This window comes from Helianthus annuus, chromosome 14, assembly GCF_002127325.2.
Source record: "Helianthus annuus cultivar XRQ/B chromosome 14, HanXRQr2.0-SUNRISE, whole genome shotgun sequence".
Lineage (NCBI taxonomy): Eukaryota > Viridiplantae > Streptophyta > Magnoliopsida > Asterales > Asteraceae > Helianthus > Helianthus annuus.
Window position 1 is genome coordinate 149,564,345 of NC_035446.2, and position 26,416 is coordinate 149,590,760.

The following is a 26,416-nucleotide window of genomic DNA, read 5'->3' on the forward strand; positions in this document are numbered from 1 at the left end:
CTCAACCCAGTAGTTTGAGTCAGCAAGGATACAATCCTAAAGGGTCGGATTATTGGAAGATAATGAATTAAGTTATTAATGCAAATTATGGTAGGCCCCGCTTTTGGCGGTGACGTTACCCTCGGCTAAGTAGTCTGAGTCAGCAGGGATACAGTCCTAAATAGCCGGGTTATAGTATTAATAGTAGTTAACTTATGAGGGGGTCAAAGAGTTTGGATCCCCGCCATCCAATACCTATGGGCATTGAAGGAGATCCTACTAAATTTGACCCAGGTCCCTTGCAGGACCTCTAAACGCTGAACAAGGGCAAGACCCTTACCAAACCGTTCCCTTAACCCCCGACCAGGTAGCCAACATACCTCCATATAGACCGTGGAGATATGAATGGTGAAAATCTTTTATTTTATATAGACAGTAAAATAATGCCAAGACACCACGGACAAACGATAAGGAAAGATCACCTTCAACATAAGCAACTAGTTATTAAAGTCATTAATACAAAACCAAATAAAAAGTGCAAAAGATTAAAAATAAAAAGTATTATACTAAACACTTGTCTTCACCAAGTGATGTAAGAGACTTAGGCAAACATGGCCTTGATTGTCAAGAACTCTTACGATTAATCTTGGATCCCGAGACGACTCACACACTCTACGATGGACAATGGATGATGGTGGTAGATGATGGTGTTATGGTGGTGGTGGGTGGTGGATGAAGTGTGAGAGAGGTGGTGTGCCAAGGGATGAGATGGAATGAAACCAAGCACCCCTATTTATAGGCTGAACAGAAGGCTGGGCACGGCCCCGTGTCCGCTGGACACGCCCCCGTGCCCGTCTGACAGTCTCTCTCCTCATTAATTGTAATTCGCAATTACAATTAATGCGCCTGCTGTACTTTCACCACGCCCCCGTGCTCACTGGACACGGCCCCGTGGTGGGCAATGGAAGCTTCTACCAGTTTGTCTTTTATGCTGCTTCTTGGGCACGGCCCCGTGCTGGCTGAGCACGGGGCGTGTTCAGGCTTCTGTTTTCTCTTCTTTGCTTTGGAGGATGCCGTTGAGGGTCCGGGCAGTCTACTTTTATTCCTTTTCTTGTATTTATGCTAGAATTAGTTGTCTTTTTGCTTCTTTTGTGAATTTGAGCTCATTTCATCCTGAAAATACAAAAGGAAGACAAAAACACTCTTTTTCCAACATTAGTACTTAAAAAGGGTTAGTTTTATGCCTTAATTGATGTGATTTATATGTTGCATTTTACACACATCAAAGAACTAACAGACCTCCCCCCACGAGAAGGCCAAGCGTGCATGACACGCGCGACACACGGGGAGAGACAGAAAGCTATTATGACTATCCATCAAATGTCCAAAGAGGCCCAGTTCAAACCCGGCTTGGGCCGCGCAACTTGAATAATGAGTGGGATGACACAGACCCAAACGATCTTACTTGGCAAGACGACGAAGGGTCCTTAGTCTTCAATCGCTTGCAGAAGAACCATAAATACTACAAGCCAAGGCAGCACTTCGGATATAGCGAAGAAGCAGAGTGAGACTTCCTCCTCGCCTACAGACCAGCCGAAGCTGCCGAACATTCAAAATTCATTCCAAAGATTGCTCTAGCGCCGCTATTAAAGGAAAAATTACCTCTAACAGTTGGAAAGTTTAATGGGCTGACTGATCCTGATGATCACGTTAGAGTATTCACAAGTGTTGGTTGCATGGGAGGATGGAACATGCCTATGTGGTACCATCTGTTTATCCAAACTTTCACAGGAGCTGCTCGCGCTTGGTTCGACAGCCTCCCACCTGGAAAAATCACATCATGGGTCGATTTCAGAACCCAATTTGTCAACCATTTTAGTCAACAAAGACGTTACCAGCGCGACACAGCTGAGGTAACGCACATTTGGCGCAGAGAAAACGAAGGTTTAGAAGATTTCATCACTCGCTTTAATAAGGAGTGTTTGGAAATTAGTGGTGTAATCGAACAGCTCATGCGCGCTCACTTCAAGAAAGCCATCCGCTATGATAGCCTCATCAGGACCATCACAGGAAAAGACGGAATGCCCAAGGAATGGGATAAGCTCATGGAAGCTGCAAAAATAGTTGCGCAAACTGAAGAGTCATTGGCCGGTAACAAGAACTCTTACACTGAAGATAGATTTTCCAAAGGAAGCTTGCGCGATAACAACAGGCGCAACAAAGGCAAAAACCCTGGATGGAAAGCCAGCCATTCCAGCGGTTATGATGAACGATCTCGATACAGAGAGGACGCGCACGACACAATTGATCACATTGGTTATCGAAAGGCAGTCAGGAACGAGAATCGAGAAAAGCACTGGACTCCGCTCATCAATACACCAAAAGAGGTGCTCATGACGGAGAACCATGATTTCAAGGCTCCAAGGCCTATGACAAACAAGAAGGGGCAGGACCCCAACCTGTACTGTGATTTCCACAAAGACACAGGTCATCTGACAGATGACTGTATCAGCTTAAGGCAAGAAATCGAAAAAGCGCTGAAAAGTGGAAAGCTAAGCCATCTGGTAAAGAATGTGCGCCAAGAGACACGCTAGATTCAGCGCAACGATGATGGAAGAGAGAAAAAGGTTAGACGCTTGGAAACGCACATGGTCAACTGACCAAGATATAGCGCAAGAGATAAAGGCAAGCGACCATTCGAACCGGCATGGCAAGTCCAACAGGTCATCTTCCCGGTAGTACGCGGGGGTCCACGCGCCACGCGCCCCGTCGTCATTACCGGTATTATTGGTCATTACGAAATAGAATACGTATTCATTGATCCGGGAAGTACAACGGATATCATATATGAGCAATGCTTTAATCAGTTTGATTCTGCAACGAAATGGTCTTCCCACTAGGCCAAATAGCTTCCCCGTCACGCTGTCTGACGGAAAGCATTCAAGAACCACAATTGTTAACTTCATGGTGATGCCTGTCAAATCAAGGCTTGATGTTTTGATTGGGAGAGAAACCCAAGGAGAGCTGAACATGGTAACCTCCACACCCCACTCAGCCATCGGGTTCCCAACTGAGACGGGTGTGGAAGTAATGTCAGCAGAGGATGCACGCCCAACCAAAGCGGCGAAAGTTTCAACAACTGAACCAGAAAAGTGGGTTTTAAACCGCAAATACCCAGAGCAAACGGTGACGATAGGCCATGCAATCTCACCAAACATCAGAACGCACCTCAAACAACATTTGTTCAGGAATATGGACATTTTCGCCTGGACTCCGGCAGATATGACCGGTGTCCCGCACGACGTTACCGAGCATTGTCTGAACACTTATCCCTCCGTTGAACCAAAAGTGCAAAGAAGGCGCAGCTTAGGGGCAGATAAGACTAAAGCAATGAATGAGTAAGTGTGCGAGCTGTTAAAAGCAGGAATCTTGAGAGAGGTGCGCTATCAGAGCTGGGCCGCGAACCCTGTCATGGTCGAGAAGTCAAACGGAGGATGGCGAATGCGTGTAGATTACACTGATCTCAACAAGGCATACCCCAAAAATTGTCATTTGTTGCCAGAGATCGACAAAAAACTAGACTCTCTCGCGCCATACAGGTGGAAATGTTTTTTGGACTGTTATAAAGGATACCACCAAGTCCAGATGAAGCTGGAAGATGAAGACAAGACAGCTTTTAGAACCGACCTCGGAATCTTCTGTTACACAAAGATGTCGTTCGGTCTCAAAAACACTGGCGCAACATACCAGCGTCTGATGGATAAAATCTTTGCTGAAGATATCGGGAAACACATCGAGGTCTACATTGATGATCTCGTGATCAAGAGTCCCGAGGAGGACCAGATGCTAAAGGATATACAGAAGACTTTCCACTCTTTGCGAAGCGTGAATATGAAGTTGAATCCAGCCAAATGCTCCTTTGGTTTGGAAGAGGGCAAATTCTTGGGCTTCGTGGTCACAAATGGCAGCTTTAAAGTTAACCCAGAGAAAGTTCAAGCCATAGAGCGAATGCCGTCACCTCGAACAATCAAAGAAATGCAACGATTGGCCGGCCGTCTAGCCGCGCTTAATCGATTTCTATCAAACCATGCTGCAAAGTCATACCCTTTTATCATCACTTTGCGCAACTGCGTAAAGAAGCAAGAATTCAAATTGACGCCAGAGGCAGAAACCGCATTCCAGCAGATGAAAGACTGTTTAATAAAGCTCCCTACTCTGACCACGCCGTTTGAAAAGGAACCACTCATCCTGTACTTGTCCTCTTCGGACAAGGCAGTTGGGTCGGTATTATTGGTGGAGAGAGATGGAGTTCAGACTCCAATATATTACGTCAGTAGGGTGCTTACTGATCCAGAAACGAGATATTCAACAATGGAAAAGTTGGTACTTGCGCTGCTACATGCCTCTAGAAGGCTGCGCAGATACTTTACAGGGCACGTGATCACAGTACTCACTAACTTTCACATCGGCACTATACTACAACAGCCAGAAACGTCAGGGCGCCTAGCAAAGTGGGCAATCGAGCTGGGGGGCCATAATATTCTCTACAGGCCGCGCCCAGTCATCAAGGGTCAAGTCCTAGCGGACTTCATCACAGAAGTCCCAGAGGATAAAATCAAAGATTGAGAAGTGGTGGATACTCCCATTAAGGATACATCAGACGGATTATGGTTGCTATACATTGATGGGGCCTCAAACAAAGATGGCGCAGGAGTCGGGTTACGCCTTGTTAGCCCTGAGAAACATGAATTTACATACGCCATCAAGTTGGATTTCAAGAATACCAACAATGAGGCGGAATATGAAGCATTCTTGGCAGGCCTGCGCCTCGCCATCAAGATGGGAGCCCAAAACTTACAAGCTCATGTAAGGTAGTTCACATCAATCGCTCAGAAAACAAACCAGCAGACGCCTTGAGCAAGCTCGCTTCAACCTCTTTTCAACATCTCGCCAAAGATGTAAGGATTGAAGTACTCAAAAACCCATCAGTTCTGCTGCGTCAAGTAAATGTGATCGAAATAGGGCAGCCATCTTGGATGACCCCTATCATTCAGTACTTGCAAGAAGGACTACTCCCTGATAACAAAGAAGAGGCAAGGAAGATACAGAACAAGGCCCTGCATTATGAGATGAATGGCGGTATCTTCTATCGAAGATCCTTCTTGGGGCCACTTCTGCGCTATGTAGACCTCCAAGATGCAAATTACTTGATCAGGGAGATTCACGAAGGAATCTGCGGAATCCATGCAGGCCCACACATGGTCGTCGCGAAAATAATGAACGCTGGTTACTATTGGCCAGGGATGCACGTTGACGCCCTAAAGGAATTGCGCAAATGCGACTCCTGTCAAAGGCACGCTCCTAAGACCCTGCGCCCGAAGAATGATCTCATTCCTGTGTCCACTGCATGGCCTTTCCAGCAGTGGGGAATCGATATGGTGGGACCCTTCCCGGAAGCTCCTGGCGCTGTGAAGTTCATAATCGTTGCCGTCGATTATTTCACCAAGTGGGTGGAGGCCAAAGCACTCACTTCAACAACTGCAATGATGGTGCGCAAGTTCATCTGGGAACACATCATTTGCAGGTTTGGTCTCCCACTCAAAATTGTAACTGATAACGACGCCAACTTTGCTTCTGAAGACCTTCAAAAGTGGATGAAAGAGATGAATATCGAACACACTTTCTCATCCGTTGCGCATCCTCAGGGCAACGGACAAGTAGAAAGTGTTAACAAGAGTACGTTGAAGGGATAAAAGCCCGACTTGGCACAAAGAGAAGAGGCTGGATAGATGAGCTCCCGAGCATCCTGTGGGCTCATCGAACCATGCCGAAACCAAGCACTGGCGAAACCCCTTTCAGCCTAGTCTATGGCTCAGAGGCGGTTATCCCAGCTGAAATCGGCCTGCCTTCGCCGCGCTTGACAGTAGTCAACACAATCGATAACGAGGCAGAGCGTCGTCTTGACTTGGATTTACTTGAAGAAAGGCGCAAAATTGCGCAAATTAAAGAGGCCAAGTACAAGACACAGCTAGAAAGGTATTACAATGCAAGAGTGCGCATTTATACCTTCACTCCAGGAGCGTATGTCTTCAGAGACAATGAAGCTTCAAACGCCGAATGCCCAGGAAAACTAGCACCGAAATGGGAAGGCCCATACTTAATACACGAGGTGCTAGGGAAAGGGGCATACAAGTTGCGCACTCTGGATGGGTACATCATCCCGCGCACGTGGAACGCGCAACAACTGCGCAAGTGCTATATGTAACTACTCTTGGCCTTGCGCTTCTACCCACTCATGTTAGCCACACGCCTTTTTTAATTTTCTATGTTGGCTAAACGCCCTTTATGTTACTTGCATGCGATGTATGTTGGCCTAAGCGCCTGTTTCTTAATCAATGAAAGCATACGCCTTATGTTTTCTTTTATCATGATGACTTCTACGTTACAAATGCATGTTAAACTTTTGATTAGCATGAAAACACTTCAGTAAATTACGAGCTCTTGAGTTATGCCTCCAAGGTCCTCTGCGAACAAAGCGCGAGACCGGGCAGTTACACTCGCACAAGAGCCACACTTACATTTATTCGCGCTAACTTAACCAAAGTTTCTAACAACAGTGCAATAATTGTAACTGGACAAAAAGAAAGCAAACTTAAACATCATATTCAACAAGCACAACCACGCAATAGATACATAGAAACAAACCATCATTGATTCAATTCAAAATAAGCGCGACCGCGCAACGGGTTACATCTAAAAACAAAATTACAAGGCACAAAAGCCTGTCAACGCTATCTATTCATTGCCATCACCATCACCATCGCCATCGCCATCACCATCACCATCATTTCCAGCTGGCTCTTCATCAGACAACTCCACGGTCTCTGGAGGGTCAAGAATCTGCTTCAACCGTTGGCACCAGTCGTCATGCTCCAGTGCCTTTGCGACCAAATCCATCACAGGCAGTGATAGATGATCATAAGCATTTTCAGCGCGGGCTAATGTAGCATCAGCCTGATCGGTCACTGAGTAGTGACTAACATCGAACTCTTGTCCTATTTCCTCTTCAACATGTTGCGCACACTCTAGATAACCTCCACGATGACCAACCGCGCGTGAGGCATCTGTGAGAGCAGCAACAGCTTCATCCAGTTCTCCAGCATTTAGGATAGAGTTGGCCATCTACAGCAAAGGCAACGAATAAGAATAGGTTTTATCAAATAGAAGTCTAAGTTAAGAAGAGAACCATACCAGAACTACTCCCCTACCACGCATCCACTCAGCCTTGGCAACCAATGTATCAACGATGCCTTGAGCTTCGGAGTAATTGTTCTACGCTATGTTAAGGGCGGATGTACTCATGTCTCGCGCCTCCTCAGCCTTTTGCCTGGCCTCCTCAGCAGAAGCAGCTTTCCCCTTCTCGGCTTCAAGGTCGATCTCCAAGGACTCACTTCTGTCAACCTGCTCTTGCAGGCGACGCTTTAACTCTGCAATCTCGACGTCCTTGTCCGCCAGGTACTTATCCTTACTGGATACCTGCGCCTTAAGCTCAGCCTACAAAGGTCAAGACTTAATTAATCTGACAAACAAAAAGGATAAGAACAAAAAAGGTCAACTCGGTTCGAACCTCAGCATGCTCCTTAGCAGTTTGCTCATCTTCGACCTTCCCTGTCAACTCAACAACCTTACCCTCGAGCTCGGTAACCTTGGCTCGAACTGCATACATGCGCTGGTTGTCTTTCTCACAAATCTTCTTCCAATCGGCACGCTCCTTCGCCAGGAGATCTTCAGCAGCACAAAGCTTGCTCCGAAAGTATCCTTCTGCTTTAGACCCCAGGGAGCTTGGTGGGGAGCGTTACCGCGCGCCACCTCGGTATAAGTCTTATAATAAAGATCACCCACAGTATCTTTAGGGCTGATGGGAGATTGTGGTACAAAACCTCCAGCACCACCAGAGCCCGCGCCCCCTGCAGCAGCAGATTTTTCCTTATGAATATCAGAGCCCGATCCCCCAGTAGTAGAAGTTATTTTAACAGTCTGAAGGGGGGCATCAGGTTGCACAGTCTTGGTCAGCTTCTCAACCTCCGGTTCCTTTCTTTTCTCATGAGAGGGCTGGTCAAGCCCCGTGACATGGACGACCTCCGGACCATGCGCTTTTTCATGTGCAGTTGCAGCAGTTGCCCCAGCCTCCTTGCGTTCACTACTAGCAGGCTTTTCTGAAGCCTTCTCTTTCTCTCGCTCCTTTTCCTTCTCAGCAGCTTTCTCAGCAGCCTTCTTCTTCTCCTTGTCAGACTCCACGCCAGCAGCCTTCAGAGGCTTAATTGTAACTTTGGTCTTCTTCAGCGATGGCTCAGGAGGATCTTTAAAAGCAACAGCCTTCTTTTCTAAGGTTTTCTTTTTGTCCTCTACAGAAACAAAGTGTCAAAAAGAGATAACAACAAAGGAAGCAAAGAAATCAAAGAAACTAACCGGGAGAGAATTTATAAAGAGAGCAAAGGTTGCTCTGTTTTCCAATAAAAGGGACTCCACCAGGCTTCTGCGCAACGAAAGCACCTGCTGTGGTCTCTTCCCTATTCCTCTTCCTGCTTACCAACTTTGCAGCAGGTTCGTCTTCTTCTTCCTCCACCTCTTCATCAAGCGCGATGGAAGACGGAGTGGCTCCAGCATCGGGATTTCAAGAACCAGCGCTCCCTGAGCTTCTTGAACCAGCGGCTCCGGTCTTCTTCTCGCCTATACGAGATAAACCTTCAAGTGAGTCACTGGTAATAACGCAATCTTCCAAGTTACTCTGAAGAAAGCGTAGAGTACCTTTATCAGCAGCACCAGAGGCCCTGCGGCTACTACCACCCTTTTTGCTGGTCACGTCAGCATCAATGTTTATAATCTTCTTCTTTGACTTCTTCTTCTCCTCCGGGTCAATCCCAAGGTCGCGCAACACACCTGCAAAGATGTTAGACCAGGAACTTAGCTCCCCATTTGAAGACCCCACAGACTCCTCGCAGGAAAGATAGACAGTCTCTTTCCTAGCAGAAGTCAAAGCGCGCAAAGGCCGGGGGTTAGGTATATGCGCACCTTCGTTTGCAGTAAGTGGATTGGCGAAAGCTCCAGCAACCGGATACATAAAATGACCTTTCATTTCTTCATACCAATACTGCTCCCCTGCTTCCAGCGGGCGCACCCCCATAGACCCACCAAATATGGGGAAGGCAGCTTGCCACAAATGCGCTTCTACACTCGGAATCATCAAGTTAAGCGCAGAACGATTACAAAAAAAAGAAGGGAAATTAAAGTCACTAACCTCTATCTTCGAACTTCAAAACCGGAACTTCCTTGCTCTCCGCCGGCCACTGATCACTCATCTGCGCCGCCACCAGAACGTTTTCACCGAAAACCCGGTTAGGTGTAGGATTGAGCTTCAAATACCAACCCTCCTTCTTAGGAATCGCCAGATCCTCCTTCTCGATCACATCAGTCCAAGGACGGAAGGTCATGGCAATCGGCATCACCTCCTCGCGAATGAAGAAGAACTTCTGTTTCCAATCATGGAAACTCTTGGGTGGATTCAGCAAGATCTTCTTAGCTGCTCCCCGATTACCGAAGGAGTAGAACCCCATGTTTCTGATAAGCTGATAGAACACCCAGAATTTCTCCACTGTGGGTTCTATATCATGGGCACGACATAAAGATTCAAAATGTCGAACTCTCACCATCCCAAGTGGACTCATCTGCGAAATATGAAACCCATAATACTGAAGTATATGGGCCATGAAGTTCGTCGCCGGCAACCAGAAGTTGCCATGTAAAAAAAAGTCCTCGAAAAGCGTGATATATCCCGGTGTTGCATCAGCAGCGGTCTGGTTTTGACCGGGATATCTGGCATCCCACTCCGATGGAAACCGGAAGCCTCTTGTAATCTGTTCAAATAAACCCAGGTCCCACTTAAGGACACGGAGGGGACCTTCTTCCCCTGGGTTTTCTTCTTGATGATGTTCTTCAGCCATGGATATTCAAAGAAGAAACTTCGAGAATGTTGACAAACTTGAAGATCTGCTAAAGATCTTGAAGATCTGCTACTGCGGTTTTGAAGATTGGAAGAAATGAAGAAGACAAGGGGAGAGAAAGGTAACAACAATAGAAGAGGTAAGGATCTCCTCCCCTTCGTCGGGTATATATGCCCATCGCATTTAATGCGATGGGTAAACGTGCCGAATTCACCGTGCACATGACCAATCAGAAGACGCCACATAAGGCGAGAATCTCGGGGTGACGGTTACCAAGCGTGCATGGGCCTCACTCGCCTGACGGAAATCCGAACCGTCAGGAACAGTGTCATCATCACCGTGTCAGCAGTCAACTCAAACGTCACCTTCAACGACATTTTCACCATCAACGACATTTTCACCAACCTGTCAGAATTCAAAATTCGAGGTTTTTCACGCCCAAAATTACTACAAAATTCATGCAACAGTTACTCAGGCCGCGCCACGTCAATAATTACACAATAACCATACGCGCCAACACCTAAAAGCAGTGAGTCATCATCAACCAAATCTGGTAGTCGTGCCGTAGTAACTGACAAACAATTACACGCGTGTCGTCTACCAAAACCAAGCAAGCACTTTTTATAGCTAGCACTTCTTTTTTCTAAAGTCCAGAGCTCCAACCACTTACTTCACGCATGATGCAGCACTGGACTGGGGGGACTTGAAGGGGTATGGTCCCGAAAGGCGCGCAAACCTTCCTACAGGTCGCGCGCAAGACCATACTCCTTATTCAACAAGCTGTTCAATCTCAGACTCGCGCATGCTACTTCACCAAACACTGATCTCGCGCGAGGTCCAAAAAAGAAAGAACATCGACTTCAACACTTAGTATTCTGAATAAGAGCCTGCAAAATCTTTAACCCCGCATGGGCTAGTTACGTGCTCAACAAGGGTCGCGCAGGCCTAAAGCGCAAGGCCACTTCAGAAGGTACAAGTGGCAGAATAAAAGAGCCAATCAGCGTCCCTCAAGCTGTGCTCAATCGTGCTCCACGATCGTCTGACTTGCAGGAGATAGAGAGTACACAAGGACGCGTATGTGGCACCAATCAAGGGGCGACGACACCTGCCCCACGATCTCCACTCACCTGCTGATGGTAGAGGGACAACAAGGCCGACAACGGGACACGTGGCTCCAATCACGGTGCGCCAGCACCGGATATCTTCTAGAAGACACTAACAGTCGACACCAGTGAGACAAGGAGCATATCCTCTAACTTGTCGCCTTCCGGCCCAAGGCCCATCAGGCCAACTCCTCTTACACCTCTCCGGCTATAAATAGGAACCTCCATACACAGGTTGATTCATTCTATTCTCTCTACTCTCACTCTTTACTTACGTTTTCCTCCTCAAAACAGTCGCTTATTCAAACCGGGTTCTGGTTAAGAGGGAAACCCCCATATTCCCCTCTTAATGAGCTAACGGTGTTCTATTTTGTAGGATTATCGAATCATTAGGGAGCTCAGAAAATGACAAGAAGATTAACCCTTATGGTAGAAACATAAACCAAACTAATCACCCTAAAATTAGTTCCGTGTTTCTTCATATTATTATTATTATTACTTTCTAAAAACATCTTACATATTAAAAAATAGGCTCTTAATATCATACATATTTCTTGCACGTCTGAACATTATCTATCTGTACTTTTTATAAAAGGAGAAATCCCAATGACATAAGAAAAGCTGATGTGTCAGCTAGAGATGCTGTCCAACAAGGCTTTTCTTATGTCATTATTACATCATAAAGCCTAATATATAAAATCATTTAAAATCCTATTCAAACCTCTGCCCTTTACCTTACAATCAAACCTCTGTTCCCAAAGTAAATCTCTGTCCAAATTCAAAATTCGGGCTCCAGATTCAAAATTCAAAATTCAAAATTCAAACCATATATTCGAATCCTATAAATAAGATATATGAATCTGGCTCCACATTCAAATTTCAAGTCTATCTCTCTCGCTCATATCTGCGAGCGTATCTCTCTCTCTCTCAAATGCATATTTCTCGTGATTCAGCCGGCTAATCTCCGATTATACTTCTTTGTTCGAATGTTTGTTGATTCTGTTTACATATCGTCGTTACAATATCATGTGTTTGAACTTCTGTTTACATGTTATCATTCCAGTATCATTGTTCCAACATTGTCGTTTCAATGAAGCTTCCCTTCACACATCAACCTTTCAACATCGATTTTGCAGTATCATTGTTGCAACATCGTGAAAAGTTGCATGTGCTACCTTCTTTGATGGGAGAGGTGCATTGTTCGATTTTCATTAAATCGAAAGTCAGCTTTTCTTATGTCAGTTAGATGTGCTACAACAGTTGAGAGGAGACCTTTGCATTTTAGGTTTGTTTCTTATTTTGATTACCTGTAGTTTAAAATGATTATGAACAATCAACTGTTGATGATGTTGAGAGTTTTTATTGACACTGACATTTTAGAATATGTTAAGATGCATGTTGAGATTATTAAATTAAACTATTACATAGAAAAATCGAAATTTAATGAAATATTTATAAACTATTACACGCTAGAGTTAACACTTACTAGGATTTTGTAGACTCTGGCCTTTCTCCATGTGATTTCATGCTCTCTTTTATTTTTTCAGGTCAGTTAGCATGTTGCATATTTTCTAATCCTGTTTTAGTAGTTGTGTTAGAAACTCCTCTGCATTCTTCTTGAATTCTGATGGAGGAGAGTGGAGGACTTCATCGAGCAATGCTATGCTGTTCCAGGTTTTGTTGTAATTAGTGTCATTGATTATGCCGACTTTCCTATTTAGTTCTTCGTCTGTTCTTTTTTCTTTGAGTGATCACATCGAGAATTGTGTTTTAACATCGCTGGTGTTTAACCAGTGGTAGAAGCTGACGTTTGCCATGTAGATTTTTGTTGGATTTTCTGATGTGGAACAATTTTTCACAGACAGTGATTTGTAGGACAATTTGTTGATGTTTTGAATGAAACGTAATCATCGGTCTTTTATAGAGTTTAAAAACGCATCTACATGGTAAACGAAGAGGTTAATTGTAATTATGATAATCTGCTTTTGTTCTTTGAAGTTCGAAAATTTGTCCCTTGGGTTTCTTAGTATTTAATTTTATAGTTTTCCCATAAAAGTTGGGGTTTGAAAAGGTTTTTTGCATTAAAAGTTGCATGTTTTGAAATATACATTAATATGTTTATATTAAATCTACACGTTTTGATTGATTAGATTATTAAATGTACAATCACTTTAAGTGTGGTTTCTTTCACTGTTACTCATAGCCACTTCACCTGTTTTTCGTCACGTTTTCCTACGAAGATATCATACTTTCAGGAAAGGCGAATAATCTAGTTTATTGAAATGGTGTCATTCACTTCTGTAAAATCAGATGATTTAAAGCAGCATTTTGTCAGGAAAATCGAGGAACAGGTGTATGAAGATAGGGCTACTCTTCAAGAGCTGAAGAGATGTTTGATGGATTCCAAGTTGTCCTGTTCACGAGAGAGCAGGTTTCCAGAAATCTTATGCGGATGCCTTCAACTTCCGTTCGTGAGCTTTGTGTTGTCAGTAATATAGAGTGCGGTGATAGAGAAGTGGAGTTCATGGCGATGCTGAAGGACATACATCGAGAGGTTCAGCAATCGATGGAGTTGAAGCTAAAGTTTCTTAATTCTTGCTGTTATTGTTAGATTTGAAAGTTTAGTTGTTCAGTATGTTATGTAATTATTGGACTTTTAATGTCATGAATAAATGAATAAATTTTAATCTTATGAATCTATGTTGTTGCGTTTTAGTTTTACTTATTTAGTGTTTGAGTTTGATTTAGATCGATGTTGATGTTGAATTGTATCTGAACATCTGTTTGGTAGGTCAACAGAGGTTTAATAGTATCAAGGGTTGGTTTGATGGTGAACAGATGAGTGCAAAGATAAAACAAGGTATAAAATTTAATCACTGATAGCAGTTTTTTGAAGAATCTGTGCTCCTGCAAATTACAGAGAGTCAATATTTGGAGTTGTAAAAGGTCTGTTGTAGTTAAAGTGTCGTAAAAGAGAACACCTGCTGATGATGAAAGATTGAAGAAGGAAAGGTCTGTATGGGAGACCCGATGTTAAAGAACAACAGATGATATTCAAAATATGTTGAGCCGACAAAAGGTTTTTATAGTAACAGTGGTTAGGTTAATAGCAGATGTTGGGAGTTTGTTAGTCCATTAGATTAGATGTTGCACAGTATGTGAAATTGTAATTGTAGACCTTTGTATAAGCATGCTGCTATTGTCATATATTCGAACCTTCTTATGAAACCACTGTGTATGCTAACGACTGTTGATTTACCACTGTTGAATAAATTTTAATACTATTAATCTTTGTTGTCGCATCTTCATTTTAATTATTTCAGTCATTCCTAAGTATTATTATATAATTTTGTTCATCAATAACAGTTTTTTTTTGGGAGAATTTCCGGTAAGACCTAATTACAAAGAGTCGATATTTGCTGTTGTAAAAGGTGTGTTGTAGCTAAAGTCTGACAAAAGAGAGCATCTGCTGATGAATAAAAGTCTGAAGATGCAAAGGTCTGCTATGGGTCAACAGATGTTAACGAACAACAGATGATATTCAATCTTAAAATGCTCAACAGAGGTTTTGATACTAACAGTGATTGGGCTAATAGCAGATGTTAGACTTACGACTGTTGTGTTACACTTGTTGAAAACAAGTGTTTTTGAAACTTCTGGTTGCCTAAAAATACATCCACTTCTAAAAGGTACCGTCTGTTGTCATAATTTCTGTTTATCCTAATGACTATTGATTTACTATACTGCTGACTGTCATCCATTATCACAAGAGAAGTTTTGACGTGGACAGATCTTAGCTAAAAATAAAACAACTGCTGAAAGTTATCATCTGTTCTCATAACTTCTATTTATCTAACCACTGTTTGACTCACACTGTTCCCAACTTCTGTAGTCGACCAACAGAGGTTTCGAAACAAGTGTCATCGGTTGTCGCAAGAGAGGTTCTGACGTGGACAGATCTTAGCCATCAGATATTTGTAACTACTGCCACGTCAGCCTTTACTTTTTCTCTCTATGTAAAAACTGTTTCATCCCTAAATCGAGCTTCTACCACTGCCGTCTCGAATTCAAAATTCTCAAAAACAGTTTCAAACATATTAAAAACCCTCCAACTTAAACCCTCTTTCATCCCCAAATCACCTTCTTCTCCGATCATGTCTCTGAACATCAAAAACCCTCACAACTACCTCCCCATCTTCGAGAAAACCAGCAAAAATACTAGCTTTCACTCAATAATTGACCTTTTAATGTCATCAAAATACAAATCAATCCTTACTGCTGATGCTCCGGTTCATACAGAAACACTCGGATAGAGTTGGCCATCTACAGCAAAGGCAACGAATAAGAATAGGTTTTATCATGTTGCGCACACTCTAGATAACCTCCACGGTGACCAACCGCGCGTGAGGCATCTGTGAGAGCAGCAACAGCTTCATCCAGTTCTCCAGCATTTAGGATAGAGTTGGCCATCTACAGCAAAGGCAACGAATAAGAATAGGTTTTATCAAATAGAAGTCTAAGTTAAGAAGAGAACCATACCAGAACTACTCCCCTACCACGCATCCACTCAGCCTTGGCAACCAATGTATCAACGATGCCTTGAGCTTCGGAGTAATTGTTCTACGCTATGTTAAGGGCGGATGTACTCATGTCTCGCGCCTCCTCAGCCTTTTGCCTGGCCTCCTCAGTAGAAGCAGCTTTCCCCTTCTCGGCTTCAAGGTCGATCTCCAAGGACTCACTTCTGTCAACCTGCTCTTGCAGGCGACGCTTTAACTCTGCAATCTCGACGTCCTTGTCCGCCAGGTACTTATCCTTACTGGATACCTACGCCTTAAGCTCAGCCTACAAAGGTCAAGACTTAATTAATCTGACAAACAAAAAGGATAAGAACAAAAAAGGTCAACTCGGTTCGAACCTCAGCATGCTCCTTAGCAGTTTGCTCATCTTCGACCTTCCCTGTCAACTCAACAACCTTACCCTCGAGCTCGGTAACCTTGGCTCGAACTGCATACATGCGCTGGTTGTCTTTCTCACAAATCTTCTTCCAATCGGCACGCTCCTTCGCCAGGAGATCTTCAGTAGCACAAAGCTTGCTCCGAAAGTATCCTTCTGCTTTAGACCCCAGGGAGCTTGGTGGGGAGCGTTACCGCGCGCCTCCTCGGTATAAGTCTTATAATAAAGATCACCCACAGTATCTTTAGGGCTGATGGGAGATTGTGGTACAAAACCTCCAGCACCACCAGAGCCCGCGCCCCCTGCAGCAGCAGATTTTTCCTTATGAATATCAGAGCCCGATCCCCTAGTAGTAGAAGTTATTTTAACAGTCTGAAGGGGGGCATCAGGTTGCACAGTCTTGGTCAGCTTCTCAACCTCCGGTTCCTTTCTTTTCTCATGAGAGGGCTGGTCAAGCCCCGTGACATGGACGACCTCCGGACCATGCGCTTTTTCATGTGCAGTTGCAGCAGTTGCCCCAGCCTCCTTGCGTTCACTACTAGCAGGCTTTTCTGAAGCCTTCTCTTTCTCTCGCTCCTTTTCCTTCTCAGCAGCTTTCTCAGCAGCCTTCTTCTTCTCCTTGTCAGACTCCACGCCAGCAGCCTTCAGAGGCTTAATTGTAACTTTGGTCTTCTTCAGCGATGGCTCAGGAGGATCTTTAAAAGCAACAGCCTTCTTTTCTAAGGTTTTCTTTTTGTCCTCTACAGAAACAAAGTGTCAAAAAGAGATAACAACAAAGGAAGCAAAGAAATCAAAGAAACTAACCGGGAGAGAATTTATAAAGAGAGCAAAGGTTGCTCTGTTATCCAATAAAAGGGACTCCACCAGGCTTCTGCGCAACGAAAGCACCTGCTGTGGTCTCTTCCCTATTCCTCTTCCTGCTTACCAACTTTGCAGCAGGTTCGTCTTCTTCTTCCTCCACCTCTTCATCAAGCGCGATGGAAGACGGAGTGGCTCCAGCATCAGGATTTCAAGAACCAGCGCTCCCTGAGCTTCTTGAACCAGCGGCTCCGGTCTTCTTCTCGCCTATACGAGATAAACCTTCAAGTGAGTCACTGGTAATAACGCAATCTTCCAAGTTACTCTGAAGAAAGCGTAGAGTACCTTTATCAGCAGCACCAGAGGCCCTGCGGCTACTACCACCCTTTTTGCTGGTCACGTCAGCATCAATGTTTATAATCTTCTTCTTTGACTTCTTCTTCTCCTCCGGGTCAATCCCAAGGTCGCGCAACACACCTGCAAAGATGTTAGACCAGGAACTTAGCTCCCCATTTGAAGACCCCACAGACTCCTCGCAGGAAAGATAGACAGTCTCTTTCCTAGCAGAAGTCAAAGCGCGCAAAGGCCGGGGGTTAGGTATATGCGAACCTTCGTTTGCAGTAAGTGGATTGGCGAAAGCTCCAGCAACCGGATACATAAAATGACCTTTCATTTCTTCATACCAATACTGCTCCCCTGCTTCCAGCGGGCGCACCCCCATGGACCCACCAAATATGGGGAAGGCAGCTTGCCACAAATGCGCTTCTACACTCGGAATCATCAAGTTAAGCGCAGAACGATTACAAAAAAAAGAAGGGAAATTAAAGTCACTAACCTCTATCTTCGAACTTCAAAACCGGAACTTCCTTGCTCTCCGCCGGCCACTGATCACTCATCTGCGCCGCCACCAGAACGTTTTCACCGAAAACCCGGTTAGGTGTAGGATTGAGCTTCAAATACCAACCCTCCTTCTTAGGAATCGCCAGATCCTCCTTCTCGATCACATCAGTCCAAGGACGGAAGGTCATGGCAATCGGCATCACCTCCTCGCGAATGAAGAAGAACTTCTGTTTCCAATCATGGAAACTCTTGGGTGGATTCAGCAAGATCTTCTTAGCTGCTCCCCGATTACCGAAGGAGTAGAACCCCATGTTTCTGATAAGCTGATAGAACACCCAGAATTTCTCCACTGTGGGTTCTATATCATGGGCACGACATAAAAATTCAAAATGTCGAACTCTCACCATCCCAAGTGGACTCATCTGCGAAATATGAAACCCATAATACTGAAGTATATGGGCCATGAAGTTCGTCGCCGGCAACCAGAAGTTGCCATGTAAAAAAAAGTCCTCGAAAAGCGTGATATATCCCGGTGTTGCATCAGCAGCGGTCTGGTTTTGACCGGGATATCTGGCATCCCACTCCGATGGAAACCGGAAGCCTCTTGTAATCTGTTCAAATAAACCCAGGTCCCACTTAAGGACACGGAGGGGACCTTCTTCCCCTGGGTTTTCTTCTTGATGATGTTCTTCAGCCATGGATATTCAAAGAAGAAACTTCGAGAATGTTGACAAACTTGAAGATCTGCTAAAGATCTTGAAGATCTGCTACTGCGGTTTTGAAGATTGGAAGAAATGAAGAAGACAAGGGGAGAGAAAGGTAACAACAATAGAAGAGGTAAGGATCTCCTCCCCTTCGTCGGGTATATATGCCCATCGCATTTAATGCGATGGGTAAACGTGCCGAATTCACCGTGCACATGACCAATCAGAAGACGCCACATAAGGCGAGAATCTCGGGGTGACGGTTACCAAGCGTGCATGGGCCTCACTCGCCTGACGGAAATCCGAACCGTCAGGAACAGTGTCATCATCACCGTGTCAGCAGTCAACTCAAACGTCACCTTCAACGACATTTTCACCAACCTGTCAGAATTCAAAATTCGAGGTTTTTCCCGCCCAAAATTACTACAAAATTCATGCAACAGTTACTCAGGCCGCGCCACGTCAATAATTACACAATAACCATACGCGCCAACACCTAAAAGCAGTGAGTCATCATCAACCAAATCTGGTAGTCGTGCCGTAGTAACTGACAAACAATTACACGCGCGTCGTCTACCAAAACCAAGCAAGCACTTTTTATAGCTAGCACTTCTTTTTTCTAAAGTCCAGAGCTCCAACCACTTACTTCACGCATGATGCAGCACTGGATTGGGGGGACTTGAAGGGGTATGGTCCCGAAAGGCGCGCAAACCTTCCTACAGGTCGCGCGCGAGACCATACTCCTTATTCAACAAGCTGTTCAATCTCAGACTCGCGCATGCTACTTCACCAAACACTGATCTCGCGCGAGGTCCAAAAAAGAAAGAACATCGACTTCAACACTTAGTATTCTGAATAAGAGCCTGCAAAACCTTTAACCCTGCGTGGGCTAGTTACGTGCTCAACAAGGGTCGCGCAGGCCTAAAGCGCAAGGCCACTTCAGAAGGTACAAGTGGCAGAATAAAAGAGCCAATCAGCGTCCCTCAAGCTGTGCTCAATCGTGCTCCACGATCGTCTGACTTGCAGGAGATAGAGAGTACACAAGGACGCCTATGTGGCACCAATCAAGGGGCGACGACACCTGCCCCACGATCTCCACTCACATGCTGATGGCAGAGGGACAACAAGGCCGACAACGGGACACGTGGCTCCAATCACGGTGCGCCAGCACCGGATATCTTCTAGAAGACACTAACAGTCGACACCAGTGAGACAAGGAGCATATCCTCTAACTTGTCGCCTTCCGGCCCAAGGCCCATCAGGCCAACTCCTCTTACACCTCTCCGGCTATAAATAGGAACCTCCATACACAGGTTGATTCATTCTATTCTCTCTACTCTCACTCTTTACTTACGTTTTCCTCCTCAAAACAGTCTCTTATTCAAACCGGAGTCTGGTTAAGAGGGAAACCCCCATATTCCCCTCTTAATGAGCTAACGGTGTTCTATTTTGTAGGATTATCGAATCATTAGGGAGCTCAGAAAATGACAAGAAGATTAACCCTTATGGTAGAAACATAAACCAAACTAATCACCCTAAAATTAGTTCCGTGTTTCTTCATATTATTATTATTATTACTTTCTAAAAACATCTTACATATTAAAAAATAGGCTCTTAATATCATACATATTTCTTGCACGTCTGAACATTATCTATCTGTACTTTTTATAAAAGGAGAAATCCCAATGACATAAGAAAAGCTGATGTGTCAGCTAGAGATGCTGTCCAACAAGGCTTTTCTTATGTCATTATTACATCATAAAGCCTAATATATAAAATCATTTAAAATCCTATTCAAACCTCTGCCCTTTACCTTACAATCAAACCTCTGTTCCCAAAGTAAATCTCTGTCCAAATTCAAAATTCGGGCTCCAGATTCAAAATTCAAAATTCAAAATTCAAACCATATATTCGAATCCTATAAATAAGATATATGAATCTGGCTCCACATTCAAATTTCAAGTCTATCTCTCTCGCTCATATCTGCGAGCGTATCTCTCTCTCTCTCAAATGCATATTTCTCGTGATTCAGCCGGCTAATCTCCGATTATACTTCTTTGTTCGAATGTTTGTTGATTCTGTTTACATATCGTCGTTACAATATCATGTGTTTGAACTTCTGTTTACATGTTATCATTCCAGTATCATTGTTCCAACATTGTCGTTTCAATGAAGCTTCCCTTCACACATCAACCTTTCAACATCGATTTTGCAGTATCATTGTTGCAACATCGTGAAAAGTTGCATGTGCTACCTTCTTTGATGGGAGAGGTGCATTGTTCGATTTTCATTAAATCGAAAGTCAGCTTTTCTTATGTCAGTTAGATGTGCTACAACAGTTGAGAGGAGACCTTTGCATTTTAGGTTTGTTTCTTATTTTGATTACCTGTAGTTTAAAATGATTATGAACAATCAACTGTTGATGATGTTGAGAGTTTTTATTGACACTGACATTTTAGAATATGTTAAGATGCATGTTGAGATTATTAAATTAAACTATTACATAGAAAAATCGAAATTTAATGAAATATTTATAAACTATTACACGCTAGAGTTAACACTTACTAGGATTTTGTAGACTCTGGCCTTTCTCCATGTGATTTCATGCTCTCTTTTATTTTTCAGGTCAGTTAGCATGTTGCATATTTTCTAATCCTGTTTTAGTAGTTGTGTTAGAAACTCCTCTGCATTCTTCTTGAATTCTGATGGAGGAGAGTAGAGGACTTCATCGAGCAATGCTATGCTGTTCCAGGTTTTGTTGTAATTAGTGTCATTGATTATGCCGACTTTCCTATTTAGTTCTTCGTCTGTTCTTTTTTCTTTGAGTGATCACATCGAGAATTGTGTTTTAACATCGCTGGTGTTTAACCAGTGGTAGAAGCTGACATTTGCCATGTAGATTTTTGTTGGATTTTCTGATGTGGAACAATTTTTCACAGACAGTGATTTGTAGGACAATTTGTTGATGTTTTGAATGAAACGTAATCATCGGTCTTTTATAGAGTTTAAAAACGCATCTACGTGGTAAACGAAGAGGTTAATTGTAATTATGATAATCTGCTTTTGTTCTTTGAAGTTCGAAAATTTGTCCCTTGGGTTTCTTAGTATTTAATTTTATAGTTTTCCCATAAAAGTTGGGGTTTGAAAAGGTTTTTTGCATTAAAAGTTGCATGTTTTGAAATATACATTAATATGTTTATATTAAATCTACACGTTTTGATTGATTAGATTATTAAATGTACAATCACTTTAAGTGTGGTTTCTTTCACTGTTACTCATAGCCACTTCACCTGTTTTTCGTCACGTTTTCCTACGAAGATATCATACTTTCAGGAAAGGCGAATAATCTAGTTTATTGAAATGGTGTCATTCACTTCTGTAAAATCAGATGATTTAAAGCAGCATTTTGTCAGGAAAATCGAGGAACAGGTGTATGAAGATAGGGCTACTCTTCAAGAGCTGAAGAGATGTTTGATGGATTCCAAGTTGTCCTGTTCACGAGAGAGCAGGTTTCCAGAAATCTTATGCGGATGCCTTCAACTTCCGTTCGTGAGCTTTGTGTTGTCAGTAATATAGAGTGCGGTGATAGAGAAGTGGAGTTCATGGCGATGCTGAAGGACATACATCGAGAGGTTCAGCAATCGATGGAGTTGAAGCTAAAGTTTCTTAATTCTTGCTGTTATTGTTAGATTTGAAAGTTTAGTTGTTCAGTATGTTATGTAATTATTGGACTTTTAATGTCATGAATAAATGAATAAATTTTAATCTTATGAATCTATGTTGTTGCGTTTTAGTTTTACTTATTTAGTGTTTGAGTTTGATTTAGATCGATGTTGATGTTGAATTGTATCTGAACATCTGTTTGGTAGGTCAACAGAGGTTTAATAGTATCAAGGGTTGGTTTGATGGTGAACAGATGAGTGCAAAGATAAAACAAGGTATAAAATTTAATCACTGATAGCAGTTTTTTGAAGAATCTGTGCTCCTGCAAATTACAGAGAGTCAATATTTGGAGTTGTAAAAGGTCTGTTGTAGTTAAAGTGTCGTAAAAGAGAACACCTGCTGATGATGAAAGATTGAAGAAGGAAAGGTCTGTATGGGAGACCCGATGTTAAAGAACAACAGATGATATTCAAAATATGTTGAGCCGACAAAAGGTTTTTATAGTAACAGTGGTTAGGTTAATAGCAGATGTTGGGAGTTTGTTAGTCCATTAGATTAGATGTTGCACAGTATGTGAAATTGTAATTGTAGACCTTTGTATAAGCATGCTGCTATTGTCATATATTCGAACCTTCTTATGAAACCACTGTGTATGCTAACGACTGTTGATTTACCACTGTTGAATAAATTTTAATACTATTAATCTTTGTTGTCGCATCTTCATTTTAATTATTTCAGTCATTCCTAAGTATTATTATATAATTTTGTTCATCAATAACAGTTTTTTTTTGGGAGAATTTCCGGTAAGACCTAATTACAAAGAGTCGATATTTGCTGTTGTAAAAGGTGTGTTGTAGCTAAAGTCTGACAAAAGAGAGCATCTGCTGATGAATAAAAGTCTGAAGATGCAAAGGTCTGCTATGGGTCAACAGATGTTAACGAACAACAGATGATATTCAATCTTAAAATGCTCAACAGAGGTTTTGATACTAACAGTGATTGGGCTAATAGCAGATGTTAGACTTACGACTGTTGTGTTACACTTGTTGAAAACAAGTGTTTTTGAAACTTCTGGTTGCCTAAAAATACATCCACTTCTAAAAGGTACCGTCTGTTGTCATAATTTCTGTTTATCCTAATGACTATTGATTTACTATACTGCTGACTGTCATCCATTATCACAAGAGAAGTTTTGACGTGGACAGATCTTAGCTAAAAATAAAACAACTGCTGAAAGTTATCATCTGTTCTCATAACTTCTATTTATCTAACCACTGTTTGACTCACACTGTTCCCAACTTCTGTAGTCGACCAACAGAGGTTTCGAAACAAGTGTCATCGGTTGTCGCAAGAGAGGTTCTGACGTGGACAGATCTTAGCCATCAGATATTTGTAACTACTGCCACGTCAGCCTTTACTTTTTCTCTCTATATAAAAACTGTTTCATCCCTAAATCGAGCTTCTACCACTGTCGTCTCGAATTCAAAATTCTCAAAAACAGTTTCAAACATATTAAAAACCCTCCAACTTAAACCCTCTTTCATCCCCAAATCACCTTCTTCTCCGATCATGTCTCTGAACATCAAAAACCCTCACAACTACCTCCCCATCTTCGAGAAAACCAGCAAAAATACTAGCTTTCACTCAATAATTGACCTTTTAATGTCATCAAAATACAAATCAATCCTTACTGCTGATGCTCCGGTTCATACAGAAACACTCGGACAATTTTGGTTTAATGCTGAAATAGAGACTGAAGATAATAATCCAGTTGCCATCACATGTAAGGTCGGGAAAAGTGTGGTACGAATTTCTCCCTTCATAATTTTCACTACATTTGCATTGGACGACTTGGGAGGTAAGACCAACTTTGAAAAATCTGAACTTCATACAGAGTTCATTGAAAGAGGGTATGATGCACAATTAAAGGAAGTTACTATGTATAAACGAAACTTCCCTCCGCCAATGAAATTTTTGTTTCATACTCTTTTAATTTGTCTCTCAGCCAAGACCACTGCATTTAATGAGATACCTTTAAACATTCAGTATTTGGGTTATGCTATTTTAACAAAATCTGATTACAATTTATCACAAGCACTGTTTTCTGATTTGTTGAATAATATGAAAAATGTGAAAAAATTGAAAAAAGGTGTTCGTAGTAATGCTTTTCTGTTGTATCCAAGACTTCTAAGCTACTACCTACGAAAAGAAGTGTCACAAACACATTTTGAACAATGTGTAGCTTTTTAAATAGATAGTCTTACAAGTAAAACTTTATTAGACTTATGGATAAAGAGTCAGAAGTTTCAAGAACAGAAACAAAGGGAGATGAGACTGTTTTAGATGCGTCCACATTTGTTGCTCAAACCTCTGTTGTTGAGCCAACTGCTCCTGGTGATCATGACACCACAACCAGTGTTGTGAAACACACACCAGGAAAACGCAAAAAGAAATCTGTCACATACAAAAAGCCCACCAAAAGCAAAGAAAATAAAAAGGTTCCTCTGGAAGATGAGATCCCAGAGGTTAATGCAGTGACAACATAAATGTCACTTGAAACCACTGCTGCTACTTCCTCACATTTGTTGGAAAGATCTCAACCCATCCAAACTCCTTACGTATCCTCACAAAATGATCATGTTGTAAGCACAGGGACACCACAACATGAAGTAGACCTTTCATATGAAAGTATGTTTAAAAGTCCCTCCCCTAAGGCAATCACGCTTTCTACACCACAACCCTCTTCTCAAGTTCCATCAACAATATTACCTCTGTTTCTGATGATATGGAGACTTCTCCTATTATCAAAACAAATACAACCACTACAGGTGGGAATTCAGATGATCCTATTAAAGTAGGTGATGAATTAAGTTATAAGGATTTGACGGTTAGAGTGTCTACCATTGAAACAAATGTTGCTGAAATGAAAGAATTGATTAAGCAGCTGATAGAGCTTTCTAAAAGTCAACCTACCACACAGGAAATTGCCAATGAGTTTTGGAATTCTATGCAACCCATCCTTCAAGCTCAGAGGAATTTGGCTGAAAGTAACCGCAATTTCAGTTTAGAATTTATCAGAAATTTGGTTGATGCCAGGTATAAAGACACACAAGCAGACATTATGAACATTAAGGATCATCTGTTGAAACTTTCTGGCACCACCCCTACATCAATCTTTGAGAAAGATGATGATGATGATGATGATGATGATGATGATGATGATGATGATAATGATGCCAAAAAGGGGGAGAAAGATTCAATGAGAAAGTTGCCACCAAATTCAAAAGCTAATCTTACAGAAATTGTATCCCCTGCCCAACCTAATTCCAAACCTTCTCCAAAAAAACCACCACAAAAGAAGGAGAAAATAGCTTCAACACCATCATCACCCATTATGTCAATAGATGCTAATATAACAAAAGTATCAGCAGATGCTTACCAAACAGCTGCTGAGACACCAGTTGTTTCAGTAGAAGTTTGTCAAACATCTGCCATGATCATTTTCACTACACCAACCACAATCCAACCACCTCTAATGTCACAAAGATCTCCCATACATTCATCTTCACTACCAAAACATTCTCTTTCACCAGAAATCATCTCCACACGTAAGAGAAAAACTCATATTGTGTTAGAAGATGATGAGGAGATTAAATCAGCAATCCCTGTATCATCTGCCTCCATTCAAAACAGCCCATGCTCGTCATTTCCACCCATAGAACCTACTTCATCTTTTATAATTGCTACACTACCATCAGTCATTCCTCTGGAAGCTCAATATCCGCTAGAATTAGTCATTGTTAAAAGTGAAATTGAATCATTCTTCACAATAGAGGATCCATCTAAAAGATCCTTCCCATCTCTTTATGGATATAAGAAGCCTCAAAACTTAGATAGTATCTGAAATTAAAAGTATCATAGGCTGAGGTTATAGCAAGAGAGAAAAGCATAGGGATGGATGATAGGGAATACCAGAGGTTTTTATCATTTCATCTTAGCAAAGTCGTAAAACTTGAAGACTATGCTAGGGACGTAAGTAAATCCATGTCTGAGATGCCAGTAATTCCTGAACTTCAGATGAAACTGAGGGATGCTTATGTTGCACACATTATGAAGTACAAACCATATAACGCAACTGAAGATCAATTCAAAAACTGGTCAGCAGATGCTCTTAGAGAAGAGATCGATAGAATCACAAAAATGCACAATGATCGTCTGGTAAAGCCAACTCCACCTAATTGGAAGAAAGTCAGAACAGTGGAATCAGATGAGGCATTGAAGTTTAAATGAATGAGAGCAGAGCTTGTGGCTGCTGGTTATGGTCCAGCTAGATCCATTGCCAGATGGTCTAAACTGGAGATAGTTGATACCTACA

At 42.5% G+C, this 26,416-nt stretch overlaps 1 protein-coding gene across 1 annotated transcript; it reads left to right on the forward strand.

Annotated features, from left to right (window-relative positions):
* The first annotated feature begins 1,715 nt into the window (after nt 1–1,715).
* On the forward strand, nt 1,716–2,573 carry LOC110907582. The gene has a single exon (XM_022152543.1). It carries the CDS (start codon nt 1,716–1,718, stop codon nt 2,571–2,573), a length of 858 nt encoding a protein of 285 aa, XP_022008235.1.
* The last annotated feature ends 23,843 nt before the right edge of the window (nt 2,574–26,416 follow it).

Coding starts and splice junctions, on each gene's coding strand:
- LOC110907582 (XM_022152543.1), top strand. CDS start 1,716: ATGGGAGGATGGAACATGCCTATGTGGTACCATCTGTTTATCCAAACT.